The sequence below is a fragment of the Lissotriton helveticus genome, chromosome 12 (genome assembly GCF_964261635.1).
Source record: "Lissotriton helveticus chromosome 12, aLisHel1.1, whole genome shotgun sequence".
Classification (NCBI taxonomy): Eukaryota; Metazoa; Chordata; class Amphibia; order Caudata; family Salamandridae; genus Lissotriton; species Lissotriton helveticus.
The window spans coordinates 649599299-649618743 of record NC_136073.1 but is presented as its reverse complement, the minus strand read 5'-3'; the positions used below and the strand labels follow the sequence as shown (position 1 = coordinate 649618743).

General features: G+C 42.4%; 1 protein-coding gene across 1 annotated transcript in view; it reads right to left on the bottom strand.

Moving 5' to 3' along the window:
* Window positions 1–1621: 1621 nt before the first annotated feature.
* The window catches only part of LOC144798083 (maestro heat-like repeat-containing protein family member 1), a 51573-nt gene continuing 33749 nt past the window's right edge, over window positions 1622–19445 (bottom strand). The window contains exons 14-15 of the mRNA XM_078668854.1: window positions 18347–18445; window positions 1622–1720 (exon numbers count right to left, since the gene is read on the bottom strand). Of these exons, the coding sequence (XP_078524980.1) occupies window positions 1622–1720; window positions 18347–18445 (198 nt within the window). The remainder of the gene's footprint in view (window positions 1721–18346; window positions 18446–19445) is intronic.

Sequence of the window (19445 nt, the reverse complement as noted above, 5' to 3'; positions counted from 1 at the left end):
TGTGATCGCTCAGTCTCGCTAGTTCCATTGTTGGTTACATATTTCCCTAGGCTCTTGAAAACCTATGTATTTCGTTCCTTTTCAACCCTCATAACTGTAATGTAATTTAAAACAGTAACCAAAGGCCTTATATTATAAGTGGCTCTGGAATTATGAGACTAAGAAGGGCCGATTGTACTCTTGAACGTCTAGTACAAGAATATCGTGACACAGGAATACTGTGGAGAAAATATCGAGGGACAAAATATTAAAGGGTACATGCACAAAGGAACATATACATTTGCCATTCTTAACTCCAAATAAATAAAGATATATGTATATGTATTTTGGTACACATATGTTGAATTAGGTACAGAAAATCTTTACATACTTACCTTTTGATATTTTGTCTCTTGATTTTTTTATCAATGATATTAGTGTCCCACAATATTGTTATTCATGAGACTCATAGGAAGGCCAAATTATGGAACACAGTGCAAATTATGCAGCATAATGTAGTACATTCTGTGACAATACTATCTTGCTGTTTTATCAAATATTAATGCTGTTCTCGCAAAATGTTTTGCCTCTCTAGTACCAGTATAACACATGGGTGATAAATTTAGGTGAGTAGTTAACATTTGCCACAGAGCAACACCGTGTAATTTTTGATTCTTCTAAACTAGCAAAACATTTATTTGTAAAAAAACTGTAAACTATGTAGCATAGGGTGGATTGTTTGGCAAGTATAGTAAACCCATTATTGTATGGAAGAAGTGCCTGGAGACCCTCATGGGTGACAAGCAGCTCTCTACAAATACACCCTACATTTACATTACATTCCAGTGACCCCCATCGTTAAGTGATGGTTTGTTGTGTGATCCTTTTAGTCTGATAGTACTCACACTCTCACTCAAATTGACAGGAAAAAAGCATCAAAATCTTACCTCACCCTACTTAGAAAGTATGAACTCGCACAACCTGAGAGTGCTTTTCATCATTTTGATCATGTCCTCAAGCTGGTAGATAGAGAGAATGGAAACAAGAAGGCTATTTAGACATGACAACATGTATAACAGTTGACTTATTTTTCTCAAAAAACGCAAATTGTGACCCCAAGGAATAGGAGCTTTTTTCTCCATTGATTAAAGCCAAGGCCAGCCAAATTATTTGTCTAGTCTAGAAGTGAGGATAGAAAAAGCTAAATTTGCTCCTATTGTGAAAGGGAATATTTAGCCCATAGATCATTGCTCGCCCACAAATTGGATCAACCCCAGTGTATTTTGTTTTGCAGAAGAGGTTAGTCTAGTAGTCAGAAGGGTAATTGTTTTAAATAATTTCTTTTTCCTTCAGGAGATAAATTCCACCTCTGTACATTTACACTGTGCACTAAAACCAGCTTTGAAGTTAAGAAATCAGCTCTAGCTCTCTAAGGGTACCAGTGGATGAGAGACGGATTGAGTTGCTACACCGTTCACTCCTTGTTAATAACGTAAAGAATTCCTTGTGTTTCTGAGAATGGAGTATAGTTTCCATGGGATTTTATTTGTGTGATATTATGTGGATGTACTTCGTTTGTGAAGATGGTATGGAAGAAACTGAATTTGAGAGAGAAGGCACATGAACATGATGGTATTGTATTTTAAAGAAAACTCACATGTTTCTCTGGTGAAAAGTTGGGGATGTGGAAGTCATCACTGTATTCTGGTGGTGGTAGTTCTTCAAGCAGATTGTCTGGATCCTGAAAATATAATCAAAAATATCAGCATTACCAAGACCGTTGTAAACAAATGTAGGCTGTCATGAGTCTTGAAGATGAAAGTCATGAAAGGCTGCACACCTCAAGCAAATAAAAAACATGTACAAGAAACAGCATACTATGTTCACACCTATTTGGGCATTTCACATCCTTAGCACCTTGTACTCATCACCTAAAAGCAGAACATATGTGTGAGTGAAATATTACATTTGTGAGTAATGGATCAAAGATGCAGTAACAGTGAATAATAGTGATTTGGCAGTTTATACGTGTGCTGCTACCATAAGTGCTCACTCTGCTCTTTACCTAAGAAATCTTGTATGGCTCTTTCTAAACAATACAGTTTCTACCTTATCTGATAAATACCATCCTGGCTCCCAAAGGGCTCGCCTACCATTGACAGATCACTCACCTCCACTACATTTCAAAGAAATCAAGAAAGAAGTTACTAGGGGACGTGGCCAAGCAGCCTAAGATGGTAGCCGCATTTTGAGCGAGCTACATGCCAGCTCCTAGAACCTTGATGAATCCGAACCTTAGGTGACCTATTTTCAGTTGCAGGCACCAGTGCAGTGGCCCTATAATCACCCCCTTTGGCCCACCCAAACCTATCCAGGGAGCCCTGGATGAGAGAGCCAATTTCAGCAAACGACGGCCTGGGTGTGCATACGGCCTACCTGTAGATGGGCCTGCCAGAGGCAACCACCACCTGGAGCTGTGAACCCACAGTGGCAAACCGACTCCTGGAGCGTGAGAGGAAGAGAAGACAGGCGCTTGGCTGAGGTGTGGCGCATTGCTGCTCTCACTTCCAGGTGGTGGCCCGTAACAATGTAACGGGCACCTTAGAGTGGAAGAGATGGACTGGTCACCACACGTGACTAGGACTGAAACTGCAGCCTAGTTGAGCCAACTATGGGGCTACCTTTTCTTGGATGCAAACATCCATGTGGTGCCCGCTACACTTGTCCCCTTTGGCCAACCTAAGCCCATGTAGGGAGTCGGGGATGAGAGAAACTTATTAGGCAAACAACGACCTGCCGGGAGATGGACATGCCGCCAACAGACACAACCTGGAGCTGCAATCTCACTGCAGCGACTTACCTCTACATCTGCATTGACTCTTGACTTGCAAGGGAGAGGATACAGCCACATGGGAGGGGAGTGGTAGGGACCACCTTTCATTTTAAGCACCCCCATGGGCTTGTGACAGCCCAGCTGATTTGGTGGCCCAGAGTAGAAAAGAGGGGGTGGGCAACATGAGAGAAATTCCCCAAAGAATACTTCAGAACCTGCATCATGGATTGTGAGCTATCCTCCTACTTCATTATGGAAAGGGCGCACAGGGCACTGGCCCTAAGGCCACAGCCAGGGAGACCGCCTAGAGGCATTACCATCAGTTTACTCTACCTTATGGACAGACTATATCCTGCGGCAGGCACAACAACGTCCATTGCACCAACTCTATGGTTACGCTCTCCCCCGAGTACGCAGGTAAAGTGCAGCCCCTTCTTACATCTTTCTTAGAGGTTAAGTGAAAAGTTAGGGCTAAGGACATTCAATATATGCTGATGTACCCTGCCAAACTGAAAGTAATGTATCAGTGGAGAACCATTTTGTTTAAGAGTCCGGAAGAGCTCTGGGACTGAGCGGTGGAGAGGAAATAACTGCCCATATCAACTAAGGAGCCAATGACAATTTGGGAGGCCGAAGGGGGTCAACCATCCCACTCTAGGAGGAAACTCAGCAGACTGATAGGAGGCCAACTGTGGTCACAACTGGAGGACAGACATAGGGCATCCTCCTCAGAGAGCTCTGGTGATCATGGGGGAGGGGACGTTACCGGTGGATGATGAGATGTTATTCAGTGGTATAGAGTTTGGTCCCTTTCCTTTTCTTTCTTCCATGTAGAGCTACAAGTTTATTCTCATTAGCTGACAAAGAAGAGACACATTGCATCTGTAAAGAGGGGCTGTCTTGGGGCAAATCACTCCCTGCTACACAAGACTATGGTGATTACTTTAGTTTGATAGAGTACTATGTTGTATTGTATGTTGTTCCTATTCAGGTTGCTTGTTTTTGGAGCGACAGATGCTTCTTCTTTAGAAGTGTTGATTAGAGGGTTGTTGGGGAAAAAGTTGGGTACTTTAGGGTTGAGTTAGGTCACAATACTACGTCTCATGCAAGACACATTGCACAGGCCCTAGTCAAACGGGCTCTTTTTAGGCTCTATTTATTTACAGCACTATTAGAAAGTAGACATTGCACTTACTGCTTTTTGTGCGTGACAGCCCGTCTCTAATATACGTCTGGGGTGGGTGACAGCTACACTTTGTGCATTCAAGCAAGACCGCCACAACACATAAAGGATAGATGGATCTGAGTACCCATCTAAATATATCTGCATTCTGATGGCCTTGCTTGGGCGGGGTGGAAGGGAGGGTCTAACACGTCACTTGAATAGGCAGTGTCCTGTCCTCACAAAAAGGACAGATTATCCCTGATGGACAGGATTGAGTTGAAAGGAGAACCTATGCACTTCAGAGGGCTGCTTTGAAGTCACACCCTCACATCAAAGGCACTTTTGGGTATAAGTACTGGGTCTTTGACCCCCACCCCGAAAATCAGACACTTCTAGATCTTGAACTGAATCTATCAGAAGGACTGTTGTGGTGCTCAAATGACTCAGTCAGTCAGTCAATTACTTTTATTCGATTAAAAAAAATCATAAAAAGACACAGGATACATTTCAGAATTACACATGTAAAAGATTAAATGATCACTGGAAGGATATTTACATAATATATATACGTAATAATTCATCGATCATAACATCAAGGTAATGTAAAGTGGCCTGTGCGTAAACAATTTATATATACACTCAAAACGATTAGATTAAAAAATACATTTAAAAACATATGAGACATCAATATATCTATATGCATATAGAGGTTACATTCAAGAAATTTCGTTTATAATCAATCCATTATTACTTTTACTGCGCTTCTTATTAAGGCGTACTCCTGCTGCTAAAAAATTTGCAACATGAAAAGTGACATGTGCATTGTGCAAAAGTTGCAGGAATAGAAGTGCAGGCCTCACTTGTAAAAAACGGGCCTCTCTAAGGATGGGGACAAGATATTTCCTCCTGATTTTATCATAATGTTCGCAGAACATGATAAAGTGTAAAGTGTCCTGTGGTGAAAAATTGTCACAGTCACAAGGTTTGTTGTTATCAGGGGTATCCCATCTATGGTATGTGCCCAATAAAAAGTGAATTAAATTCAAACGAAATCTAATTAAAAGAAAGCGGTGGAAAGAATTATTTACAAATACCAGGTAAGGTTCTGGGCCTGGAACAGTTTTGAATGTAAAATTCCTTCTGACTGTAATTTTCTTAAGTTCAATTTCCTCTCGCTCTGTGATAAAAAGGTTAATCAGTGATTCCTTGATTATTTTAACATCTTCCTTCCTTATGCTCTCTGGGGAATTAAAAAGGTCGATGCGTCCCACCTGTGCCAACATATTTTTCACATACAACATCCATGGGATCTTAAGTACTCCATCCATGTTTAGACAATCTTCTAGAATTTTGTGATTTAGAGAAATCTCTTCGTTTAGCCAGGTTTTTAACCAAAAAATAACAGGGGCAGATTTTATGGCGTCAGAGACGTACCCAACCCCCAGTTCTGAGTGAATAGAAAAAGTGGGGGTAGACTGGGGAACAGAAAGTAACGATCTTAAAAACCTATTCTCTGCCCTTTGAATAGGGACGGGCTCTATGTATCCCCAGATTGAGGCCCCGTAGTTGGCGATTGCGATGCTCTTAGCATTGTATACTTTGAGAATCGCGCTCGTCGGTCTTGAACACAGTTTTCTAGCAAAATTCAGGATGGCTCCTGCCAATCTACTCAAAGCGTTGGATTTGGCCTTAAACTGGGGACACCACGTGCCTTTGTCGTCAAATAGGACGCCCAAGTAGGTGAAAGAGGGAACCCTCTGAACCTCCTTTCCTGTGCAGACCAGGGTTATGGGTTTCCTCCTTTTCCCTTTATGACCCATGATCATGACGTGGGATTTCTGTGTGTTTACTTTTAGGTCAAGAGAGGTCATAAAATCCCCCAAAGAGGCCAAAAGTTTATTCAGGGCAACGCCAGTTCTTGCCAGGAGAACCGCATCGTCCGCGTACAGGAGGACCGGGATATTAGTCTCTCCTGCACGCGGGACGTCGGTGCCCAGGGCATTAAGTACCGGCTCCAAGTTGTTTATATACAAAGTGAAGAGGAGAGGGGCAAGGATACATCCTTGCCTCACTCCTCTCTCGGAGCTGAAGGGTTTGGTGCATCTACCGTCCCTAGTTACTCTAACTGAGGCCTCCAGCCCCTGGTGTAGGTCAGCCAGAAACCCAACTAAAGATTTTTCAATACCTATGTCCAGGAGGACCCCCCACAGCCTTGACCTGTTGACCAGGTCAAAGGCTGAGGAGAGATCCATAAAGGCCATGTATAAGGCTCCTTTTTTAACTAGAGTATATTTAGTAGTTATCAGGTATAAGTTTAAACACTGATCCAATGTGCTTCTTTTAGCCCTGAAGCCATATTGAGCGTTTGAAAGAATTCCCCTGCCCTCCAACCAAGATGTTAATCTCCCCAAAATGACTCTGCCCAAGATTTTAACAGCAGAGTCAATTAGGGAGATAGGTCTGTAACAGGCAGGGTCACTCTTGAGGCCTTTTTTAAAAATGGGTATGATAACGGATGTAGCCCAAGACTGTGGGATCACACCTGTTCTAGCAGCATTAAACACGTTCTTCAATATCTTTGACCAAAATGCGAGTGCTGCTTTGTACAAATCAGCCGGGACCCCATCAGGTCCCGGGGCCTTATTTATAGATGACTTATTTATTGCGTCTTCTATCTCATCTATTAGAAAGGGTTCAATTGGGTCAGTGTTAAGATGGTCAAATCTATCCTGTAGTTGACTAGATGCGGTATGTTTATAGATGTTACCAAAGTGGGATAACCACAAGTCATCGGGAAATGACTCATTTTAGACTGCAAGCTTGAAAGGCCTGCTTCTATCTTGTGTTGCCCTGCTGTCTGCTGCTCTCTGACTCTGCTGAAGGAGAGCTTGACTCTGCCTTACCGCCAAGTGATCTCCAGGTGCTTGTGGCTTGCCTCCTGTTGCTTGAGACTCAGGGATATCAAAGTCCTTACCCCTGCTCCTGTGCCTGAACTTACTGTAAGTGGTCCGGTTAGAGGCTACACGCAGGTATCAAACGGGTGCCAGACGTTGCGGGCGGTGTGCCATTTTCGCCTCCACCCCCCTCCCGAGACCTATGGGGCATGGATCTTTTATTTTTCAAACTATACAGGTTCCTCTGATTATGAGGTAATTTTCCCACAACTTGTTGGTTTGTTCATTTTGCACCTTTTTTTACACTGATTTTTAACTTTCACGTCCTCTGGTCAGGGTGGGCCTTAGCGTGCCCATACCGCCGAGGTACACTCCCCATGGTCCTGATGAATGCCCAGTAAATCACACATCAAGGGCAGAAACATGTTGACCCCACTTTAAGTGGAAATAGCCAAACAATTAACTTGGTAGTTTCCTAAACACATTGCTTTCAATATGTCAGATTGGCCACAGAATAAAGTTTTTATGTGAGACACAATCTGGACATTTCTAAACCCTTTTCACATTTACAAAATCTTCACAACTAACCAGCTCCGCAGTAATCCTGGCATTGTAGCACACCGGGTAGGCATTCGGCTTCTCCTGGTGGGCCCGATGATGAAGCATGTCACCAACCAGGGTGGTGAGTGAGGGCTTCCTATACAAATCTAATAAGACTTGCATACTCATCTTCTCTCCTTTTGTGCTTCTATACATTTATTGATTTAAACTCTTTCGTTGTTTGAAGCTTACTGGAAGTGGCCCAGATACTTGCAACATGGAATTTGGCGCATCTCCTGTCTGTGTGTAATAGAACCGGCGATCAACACTGTTGCTGGAGTTTAATTGCCACATCACATTTTAACCAGCACTTTGCCTCTAGAGATTAATGCATCGGACAGCGCATCTCCGCCACTGCAGCTTGGTGAGATCGAGGCATTCCCTCGACTGTGTGGCAGAATCTGGTGAGGCACATCGCTCAACACCTCTCGACTCAAGCACTCATCTTCGGAACTGACACATCGCCATCACTACGTGGAACAGATCGACCCATCTCATGTTTGTGACCAGGAAAGGTACTTTGATCACTTGGTCCTGCATGGGTCCTGTAGCTGGCCTGCCCTTCCACGCGGTCAGCCTGAATGTTGACTTTGACCCGGTCCAGCACGATGTAAAGTAACTTTTTTAATGCTACTTGCTTCTAACATTTAATATCTCAACTTCTATACATTGGATTTTTTTGTCATTTTGGTTTTTGTTTTGTTTATAATAGTGTTAGTATTTCTAAACCTGTATGGAGTCTTTTTGTGGGGTATTCTTTCTGTTGCTGTGTGTTTGTGTGTTGCACAAACACTTTACACGTTGCCTCTTTATATAAGCCTCACTGCTCTGTGCCAAGCTACCAGAGGGTGAACACAGGTTATCTTTTAGTGTGGATCTAGCTTACCCTGACTAGGATTACCGCTTCTGCTTGGACAGGCTGCAATCTTTTGCCAACCAGAAACCCAATTTCTAACACATGAGACCCATAGGAAAGCTGGGACAGGAATATGACCCCGTTGACACGCAAAATTAAGGGAAATATGGTGAGATAGATCTCCCCCGGATCATGATGGAGTATAGAGCCAGTCAAGTCAATAATAACTTTATTTCAACTCAGAGAACCATGAAAAGATTTACAAATTAATATGATTAAAATACAATACATACACAATTCATCATAAAAAGGTAAAATCTCTGTACAGATTTTACTCCTAAGGCTATCTGATCGCAATGGAGTCTCTTATGTAATTAGCTACTGCAATACAGATTTCAGCCATAGCCAAAGACGGTAAGAAGTTAAAACCATCAATACGAGCAAGAGTGAGTATTTCTTAGTAATGGGAGCAGAAATCTAGTTCTCTCTGATTTATACAATGTGCAAAATAATACAAAGTCCATAGTTCTTTAAACTGAGACATTATCACATGTTTGATCACCCTCCTTGGCGAGGAAATGCCAGCAACAAAGTGCACAGTGCATAAACAGAGCCTGGTTAGATAAAATCAGAACTGAAACTTAGTAGAAATAAATAGATAACATTGTGCAGGGGCAGGAAGCAAACAGGGGACTCCAATATTGTCATTTTGGTAACTAATAAGCCTATTGCCCCTGGAACAGTATGCCTCCTTGAAAACTCCTTTGGCATTTAGGGGAATTCCTTCAGGGTTTTCAATAAAGTATTCCAGACCAATCTCATGGTAAATCCTCTCTAAAATTAAAACCACGGAACCTTTAAAACATTGTCTGATTTTTGGGAATCTTTAATAACAGCACATGAACATATTAAATCCTCAGAGGTCCCTATCTTGGCCTACAGAAGAAAAGGGGCACTGCCTATACGGTCTTCCATAAATTCTAGTTAAGTTCTGTATGGCAAAAGAGGTAGGAACACTTTTTGGGAGCATCAGTAATCTTTTCATGAATTTATTTTCGATTCCGACAAACTGTTGATTTTTAGCGTAGACCCAAACCCCAGCTCCATACCTGGCAATAGAGAGACATTTGGCTATAAAGGGTAATTAGTTCCTTCACAGGCTTGTGCCCCAATGTATGGTTTAAATCTTTTATTAATTTTCAAACAGGAAAAAGGACAAGACCCCCAGCTCCCTAGGGACAATGCAATAAAGACAAAAAGTTGTCCCCAATTTAAAGGCAAAACGGAATAGTGCATCCATCACCCTACTTGTCTGCTGTGCTCTTATGGTTAAAAGAGGTTCCCATCTCAACAGTTTGCTAAAAAGATTGCCCAAGTATGAGAAGTTACTGATCTTTTCTGTGTAATGTGCTAAAATCTGACAGGCATCTAAGTATGTGTTTTTCCCCTTTACTGCCATATCTTACTATGACTGTGGTACCGGAGTGACTACTGGGGAGTAGGGTTACTAACGCTTTTTCCACACCCATAATTTATCTCGGTTGACAGTGTCAAAAGCACCAGATAGGTCCATGAAGGCCAAATGGATAGAACTCTTCAAGGACCTTCTGTGCTTATTAAAGATTAAAGATGAATTAATATATTTTTCAGTTGTACCCCGCCTTCTCCTAAAACCATATTGAGGATTGGACAGAATCCAATTTTCTGATGCCCAATCTTTCAAGCGTGCAAGGAGGACTCTGCCCATAACCTTATCTGTGGCATCTATCAAATAAATGGGCCTTTGGCATGCCAGGTCACGTTTTGCACCTTTCTTTAAAGATTGAGACCACTGTTGCTTCCTTCCATGATGAGGTTGTATAGCCCTCTTCAAAATGGTGGCATTGCCACAGCTGTTGTATATTTTGCCACACTACCTCCAGAAAATCCTTACCCATTGGTTTACAACCCTACAGTTCAACATCAATAGCTACAAGTAGGGAGGACCGGTGCCATGAATCTCTCATAAGGAGTGCATTCAATCCTTTGTGATGGCGGACTAGGGGCAGTAGACATCAGACTATAATACTGGGCAGCTCAGCTCAGCTGCTGGCGGTTAATGACTGGATCTTTGGGGACCGGGGGACCCAGCCACGAAACATAAGCAGACTCCCTTTACCGGGTAAGCACCAGAGTTTTGGCTGTATGGGGAGTTTCTCCTGCCCACTATTCCAGCCATTTTAGCCGTTCCAGCCATTCCATTGATTAACTGGAGGTTGCCTACTAGGAAGAAGCTGTTGTGCATGGGTACATGCCCAACGGAAACGGTAGGGCTGCTGGGCCCTGAGATAAGTTTGGGATCTGTAAATAGGGAGACATCTGGCAGACATACCATATGATGTTCTACGACCAACTTGAAGCTAAAGAGGATTTACAGAGATCCCAGTTGTTTATTTACCTACTGTGCGGACATGCACTGGTTAGGCACACAGGCCACATAACAGCGCTCACAAGAGTACAGTCCATTAGAAATCTGACTCATGATGTTAGCTATTGGTAGGAAAGGCAGATCTTGCTTATACAGAATTCTGGTGCTAAATGTCCCAGACCGGCTAAACAAATTGCAGGAAAGATATGAGTCAGACCTGAAGCCCTTGGATGATGACAAATGGATTAAGGTAAACAATGGCAGCCGAAAATGGGTAATATTGCCTCACCTGAGATTAGACCAGGTTAAAGAATATATTAAACCCCTGAGAGGCTATGAAGGATGGGGAGGGACAGCTGCCCTGAATATTTTCGTTGTGGACAGACCAGAAGCTCCTTCATGCATGTGGTATGGAAATGCCAGGTGATTCAGGTGTACTGGATCCTGCAATACCCTAACCTACAAAGGGTATGCCGACTTCTGATAGAACACAATCCCACGTTGGCTATCATGGAAGTATTTCTGGGATGGGATGGGTAAGGGGACAAAAACTGATATATTGGGACCAGTTGTGTTTTTGCTAAACGTCACAAAGCGGGCCATTGGAGATGCAGGCCCCCCACAATCTCAAAGTAGCCAAGAGGGATGGTATAACTGCTCTTTAGTTGTGGAAGCAGTGTACAGATCCAGAGGGTAACCACAAAAGTATGATAGAATCTGGGGACAGTGGAAAGTACAGCCCAAAACACCCAGAGCTGGCCCCCATAGGAAGTTCTTGGTGGAAAGTGCACAGTTGTCCATGGCACATATTCATCTATAGTGAACCGGATTGGTAACAGCAGACTTAACTGACACCTACTTCATGGTATTCCAGAACTAAATGAGATGTTGTGCAAGGGGGGCTTGGGATGGAGTGCTATGCAGTGATACAGTAGTGTGATCTTAAATGTGTTGAAAACTCAATAAAAAGAATTTTCAAAAAATAAAGAAATTACTATCCAGCTACAGGAAAACTCAACAAGAATTTCCTCTTGCGCAATAACTGCTCTTGAACCAGTGTGAAATTGCAGCAATGAAACTCAACCAATCTGTTCACTTCGATGTCAAAGCTGACCCTGCAGTTGTGCCAGCTGGACTTTTCCCCAACTTTTAATATTATTGACTGAAGTCCTACAACCTATCATGGGATTTTCAGGCTGTCAGAAATCCCTCAATACGGTGAGCTGTATGGCTACCAGGTCAGTGGAGTACATGCTTCCACTGCCCTGCCCAAATGGAGTTCATTATTAGATGGGCTGGCCCATCTATCAACACGCCAATATTTCTGAAGTTCAGATTATAGAAATATCTATGCATACATACATGCAATACCAGTGTAAAGTGTTAGAGTAACTAGCTAGAGCTGGGACTGCTGTTGTGTCTGACATATTCTAAGACACCTTTCTTCCCCCTTATTTGGTGCTGTTGCATTTCTCTAAACTATTCATCTAATCTGAGCCTTTCATTGTCTTGCTTTTGTTAGCCACTGATCATCTTAATCACCATTGTCATACCCCCAGCCAATGAGCAGAGACCTTCACATATATTAGCTTGCATGATTTTACAATAGGTCTCGAATTTGCACGGGTTAGAGCTATAGACGTAAATGACAATGTATTTTACTTATGGTTTTTGGTTTGGAGTGTAGTGGATGTATGTGATGTCCAGTGGAATTATGTCGGTTGTATTCAAGTTGTTAGTTTTGAAATTGTGTGGGGTGGAAGTGTGTGGTGTATTTGTGTAGTGGAATTGCGGTGCATTGTGAATAGATAGGGGTGAGAGCTGCACAAAATAGATAGAAATGGATGATGGAGAGGGATAGGTAGTTTGTGCAGGAAATGGTGATTGAATTTGAGATAGAAGAGCAGAAAGAGTATGTGAGAAAGAAGGGGAGAGCAGGCCACAGATGCATAAACGGGAGCACATGTGTTTGCGGAAAACACCTGAAGAATAAGAGGAGAGTGTGGGTTTGAGGGACAGAAATTTGAGATAGAGGAGCAGAAAGTGTATGTGAGAAAGAAGGGGAGAGGAGGCCATAGATGCATAAAGTGGGGGTACATATGTATGCAGGAAAGTAAAACAGTTAAAGAATAAGAGGAGAGTGTGGTTTTGAGGGACAGAAATTTGTGAAAAGGCATGGTATGGAAACTGTGCTTGAGAACTCAGGTAAACCGTATGAGAGAGGCAGGAAGAGTGCATGAGAGAGCGAGAGAGAACAGTGAGAGAGAGTAAGAGAGAGAGAGATAGAGGTACAAGTGGAAGGGGCACCAATAATAGGGGGGGAGGCGAGAGGTGGACCAGTGAAGAGCGTGAGGAGGTACAGGAAGGTAGCGGATGTGAGCAGGCAGTATAGAGAGAAGACAGGGAGCGTGAGGGAGGGAGAGATCAGTGGTATTGTAAGATGATAGGGGGTACTGGGAGTCTGAGGGAGAGATGAGAGAGGCAGTGGGTGTGTAGGGAAGTGATGACAGGGTTGATGATAGTGCAAGGGAGTGAGTGATGTGTTAGATTGGAATTGTTTGTTGTGGAATTGTATGGCATGGTGTGAAGCTGTGTAGAGGAAATATGTGGCATCGTGTGCTCTGGAATATGTGGATATAACTGAAGAGTGATGATGGTGGCAGCAAATGGGAAGCCCATGGGCAGGCTAAAGCCCATCCAGTAGATGCAGCATGTCTCGGTCTAGAGCTGAGGCCTAAAAAACATGACTTTATCCAGCTGCGTGGTTTACCATCAGAGAGATACCAAATAGCGCTCCAATGCTTTGCCTGTACAAGGGCATATGTGTTCTCTTCCGTGTTCTCAGAGTGAGACAGAGAGCAAGATTGAATGAGCAAGCAGACATTGTAGTTTATGAATTGGTGGTAGCAGCATTCCCGACAAACAAAATGGCTGTGTGTGTTTTGACCACGGTGTGGGGGCAGTTGACTGATTTGTAGATGCAGAAAATATGGGTGTCACTAAATGTTCAATATGTCATCCTGCCCTTGGAAGAATGCCCACGAAGGTAATCCTAGAAAAATCACATGTACATGCAATTACGGTATAATCAATATAATAACAGAAACATATGTAACAGGATTCATTGGATCAGATAATGAGTGTAAAATGACTTTGACAGTTACCAAAATGTTTATTGTGTAGTACCTTACAGTTTGCCACTCATTTCCATACACATACTAACCGTTTGACCTACATTTACTTTCTGAGAAAAATAGGCAATGCTCATGTTTTATTGACCAGGCAGTTCACGGAGTGGGAGGCCACTTCAGTGCGGGCCACACTTTGCAGGAAAAGGCCCTACCTGCAGAGCCCAGGTGGGCGGTGGAAAGGGACAATTCAATGCTCACACTTTCAATTCCACTGCAGTGTGAGGGGTGCAAGGCCACAGGAGTTAGAATCATAGAATAATGAACAAGACTAGTCTCAAAAAATTTGAAACAAAGAGTCCAGCAATTTGCGGCAGCCCCGGCTGCCAGGGCGTGTTATACAAATTTCCAACATGATACGACTAATGCTGAATTACCATAAACATAAAAGTCTACCACAGTTGGCAGCTCATCATGCTCATAAAGAAAAAAAATTAAATGTAGCAAGTTACTGTTTGTAGCATGCTTCATTAAATAAACCCTGGCCTACGACGAAAGGCCTATGCAGGGCTTCAAGTGGTATGAAAAAACTGGTGGGTCCCTCAAAGGGGCGTGGCAAGAAGATTACGGATGTGGCTTAAAACATGTAAGCAAAAAATATGTGCTTCTGTAAAGTGTGCCTCCCCACTAGTATTTTGGAGCTGCTGTCATTGCACCCAGATATATAATACAGCAAGTTACATGGCTGATACAACAAGCCCAGGTTGTCAGCTTTGTCAATGGTGTGTATTTCCATTGGCTATATCTGAGGGTGAACATTTCCATGCCCTTTTCAAATAATTTGCTTCCTTTTAAGTCTTTTCTCTCTCAATGGGGGCTGGTTATCAAAGGGAGGATTTGAAAAGGTTAGTTTAAATAGGCCATCTTCTGTTTTTGCTGAATTTAACACAAGATATTCAAGTAAAGCCCTTGCCTTTCTCTCATAACTTTTTTTCCTGCACAACTTATTTTTAACAACCTTGGTGTTTAACAAAATATATGCTTCAATACCTCGATTACACACGCAAAGCATTTCTTCCTGCAGAACAGTTGTCATGTAAAAATATATGGTTTACATGTAAAGCCCTTTAGTGCCCTAGGGCCAAGTTTACACTATATAAACTGCCAGAAAAAAAAGAAAGAAAAAAGCATAACGTGACCTTGGTGTGGCCTGGCAAGTCATATGTCCTTTTGTGCAACAACAGCATGTAAGCATAATCGTTGCCTTAATTGCAGAAGTATACAAGCACATGAAGGGCAGAAACCTTCCCTAGTAGAGGACAAGGACAGTTAATGTCATTTGTAGTGAACACTGTAATAATGTACTCTGCATTATATTGCTGTTCTGCAGAGTATGTTGCAATGGTAAAAGACCCATGCTTCCCTGTAGTAAGGAACTTCCCCTAAGCAGCGGGATCAGAGCAGACATTCCAGCAAAAAAGAGGAATCAGACAAAACAGAGGTTTCTGCCTGGAGGGTGCGGGCAAAAATGGAGACCCCGTTAAGGACACGTCCCGGCACTTGCTTTTTAGAACTGCTGGTGCACCAGCAAGACCCAGCCCACTTAAAGCCCTCTGCCTATGTGATATCTATTTGTGCCTGGGTTGTTAAAAACATTATCTGCAAGACGTGCGGCAATGCTATGAAACTACAAAAATGCAGTTACATGAGCTCTAAATGAAAACATACATTATTATTATTACGGTGTTCAGGCTGTTAAACATGAACATGTGCGCCGAATCAGAAGGAGGAGAGCAGAAAGAAAGTATACGAGTAAACTGAATGTTTCTGCTGGGTGAGAACGAAACCTGCAGAGAAGACTGCAGCCCTATGCAGCATGTACCCCATGTTTTCACATCTTGATTGGTCCCATCTATGATCTTACTGCCAGGTCCTATAGGCAGGCTTGCTTCCAATGTGATCTGACTGAGCGCTCCTATTTGATTTTCACAACTTAGAAGCGGTGTTTTAGCCAACACAGCATTGGGCATTGTCAGAATTATGCTCTCACTACAGAAAAACAGCTTTTTAGACGACAGGCATTGTGCTGTTGAAATTCCAATTTCTTTGCGATACCCCTTAGATCAATGAAGCAGCTGCCATAAAGGGGCACCTGCTGAACAACGGAAACACGACAAACGGAAAACAAACCTGAGCCAATAATGTGTTGAGATAAAAGCACAAGATAACAATAAAAAAACAAGTATTTCCAAGATCAACAAGAGAGTGCGCCTGTAACCACCGTGCACAGTAGTTCTAACCAATGGAAAAAGTATTCCTAAAATGAGTACCTAAAATGGCCACTGTGTTAACAGATAAGTAATTGGCTGGTGCTTTCAGGGGGGGTTCAATACAGGAACAGGCATGATGTATTCATGCCACGGACGAATGGAGTGACGATTGGGGCAGCTAAAGGTAAGCCTATGGGCAGGCTGGTTAGAGCAGCGCACACGCGCTGTCTAGAGCAAAGACCTATGAAGTAACCACTTTTGTAAGTTAAGAGCTTTGCCAGAAAGCGGATCTTTAACCTGTCGGAAAAAGTAATTTCATCCATCTAGTGACGACTTCATGCAGCTTCTGGGCACTGCTAAACTTCAAACGAAAACCTAAATTTCAGATATCGATCCATAACACTTAATATTATTTATAAACTTATACAGCTTATTTTTATTTCATTTAAAGGGTGCAGCTCATAGGTTTCATGCCTTAACAAACACATATTTTGTCATAGCTATTGGCGCATTTATTGGAGTGCAGCTTCCACTTGCCCTGGTACGCAATGTACTGTGAAATAAGTGAGGGATGTGTAATGGCTGTTGGTTATGATAAAGTTTAAACACAATTCTTTTTCTGTGCTATACAATTGTGGTGGCACAGGCAACATAAATTATTCACTCAAAGTTGAATTATGGTGTCAAAGAACTTTTGGGCAGCACTACCTCGTGCACCTGTCTGCTCAAAAGACACTTGTCCCCTGCCAGTGGTATTTAGGTTAAAATTTAGAAATTAAATATAGAGGAAAAAAATACAAAAAGAAAAGTGAGAAACTGATATTTCAAATTTTAATGTTGTATAGGTATCTGAAAATGATTTTGTAGGATTTTATTCTTGTTGTAAGGTACACAAATCCAAAATCCTATGTCTAACCATAATGCTATCACTATCACTTGCCCATTACTATTATGTACTATAACCGAAACCCAAACCCCCTAACACTAGGAGGATAATATACCCACCACTTTTCACAGACCTGAACCTAGTTCATTCCAGCAAAGTATGCTGAACAAAATTCTTTACCCTAACCCTGTATCATGCCCATACTTCTTCTCTAGCCATAAAGTTATCCCTAAGACTAACATTAATCAAGAACTGTTCCGTAACTGGCACAATATACGCAACCTGAAGTCAATATCTATCCTTTATGCTTACATTAACTCTACACCTAACTTTAATGTGTACCATTACCCTTACCCTAACTCTTATTCACACACGCACACACACACACACACACACACACACAACCTCAAAGGCGGAAGGAACGCCACGAAGAAAATGCCCTGCAAAACCAATGATCCAGTGAATATTGCCTTACCCGGCTGCCTAAATCAACCCTGGCCTCAGTGTCACCCAGCCCCCAAATACAATGAACCTCCCTGGCCTTGTCCTAGGCATAGGGGATATGTGTGGTTCTCTGCCCCTACAACGCAATCACACTGCCTTACCCATGTGTCAGGGTGGGTTGTTCACGTTGGCCTCATGAAGGCCCATCCTCAGACAGGAGAGGTAGTCCTTTAACACAACACACCAGTGCTGGTGCCGGTTGCCTCCTGGCCCGGGCCAGTCACCATTTCAGTAGGAGTTTAGAGCACAGTAAGCTGTGTGCTATAGAATATGGACTCAGCCGCTTACCTTTCCTCAATGTAACTGTATTCTGTAGATACAGAGCCCAGCCTTTACCCAGGCCTGTTGTTTGATATCGAGTACCACTCCCCCCTTGAGTCCAGGGCCTGGTCTTAGACCTGGTCTTGTATTGAACACCCACATTCCTAAATGTAAGTTGTCTTGGAGGGTGGCATTTCCGTTAGTGCTCTATTACTTCTGAAGTCATGAGTAAATCAAAGGAGAAAGTAAAGGTTGAATGACTTGTTTTTATGGTAAATTTAAGAAAGTGTTGCATTTGGTATCATAAGCCCCTTCAAAATAAATTTTCTAAACAAATTTCTAAATTTCTTCAACAAATGTTATATACACATGAGGAATGGAAGCTGCACTGGCCATTTATTTGATACAGATACGGAATTGTAGACTGCCTACGTCTTTAGACATATTTTAGCTTTTCTTTCTCGTAAACTTTTATCTAATTGTAAAATACATTTAATAAATGTGAACCGCCGCTGCTGAGGAAAGTTTGAAATATGAGACAGAAAGAGATGCATGGTTCTTACCAGCTCAATATCAGAAAGACAACCCTTGTACGCTTCAAGTACCTGCCGGCATGCGAAAGGATGAACCTTGGCACATGTTTGGAAACCAATTACTATGCCCTGCAAATAAGGAAAGACAACTCACAGCCTCAGGGAGACAATAGACATTAACCAAACACAGACATTTAGTAGAAGAGATTTCATATTTGAAAGAAAGGATAAAGCTGTTTCTTGATTTCACATTCAGTGTTTACAGCTGGTATTGGTGAATGATTGTCAACTAGTAAAGCAAGGGAAATAGCCACTACAACGCGGCCGTTTCCACGAATGCATTAACCACGCATGCATTACAACGCATGCGTGGTTAACACGAAAGCCTTTACCACGCATACCTTTACTAAGAGGTAAGTAGTAAAGGCATATGTGGTAAAGGTTCAAAATAAAAAAGGGGGGCTTGGGGGGGTCTCCCCCCCAAACAAAAACCTCACCTGAAATCACGTAAGAAAGTGCAGGAAATCGGCGTCGTTTAAGAGGAAACGGAAAGAAACTTCCGCTTCCTCTTAACGACGTACAACGTCACCACGCAAGAATTAGAGGAAAGGGTCATGCGTTGAAAAACCATTCCGTTGTAACGCATGCGTGGTAAAGGCATGCGTTGCAACGGAATGCGTTGTAAGAACATACATCCGTAAAGCAAATATATTCAGTGGCCTGAAAGCATGATTTAAGGATACCTTTATACAGCTATGCTGGAGGGCCTTTACCATGCTACTTAAAAAGCATCTTTGGACAATAAGATGAGAGTTTCGTCACTATTTGTTTTCTGTCACTTTGTTCTCTCTGGTGTTTCACATAAAGGAACTGCAAGGACAGTTCAATGCACAAGCCTTCTTTACAACAAAGGAGTGCGATTTCTTTAGAAGCGGTGCTTATCTTTTTTTCCACATGTCTACTGTTGTCTATTTTGAAGGCCTTTCTGAGAGAGTCATTTCAAAGCCTTCACATAGCTTTATGTCTTTCACCACTTTATCTGCAACATTGATTAAACTTGATTTATCTTGTTCAAACACTGGCTTCTATCAAGAGAGATCACCTAAAGAGGCTCCTAACTATCCCTGAT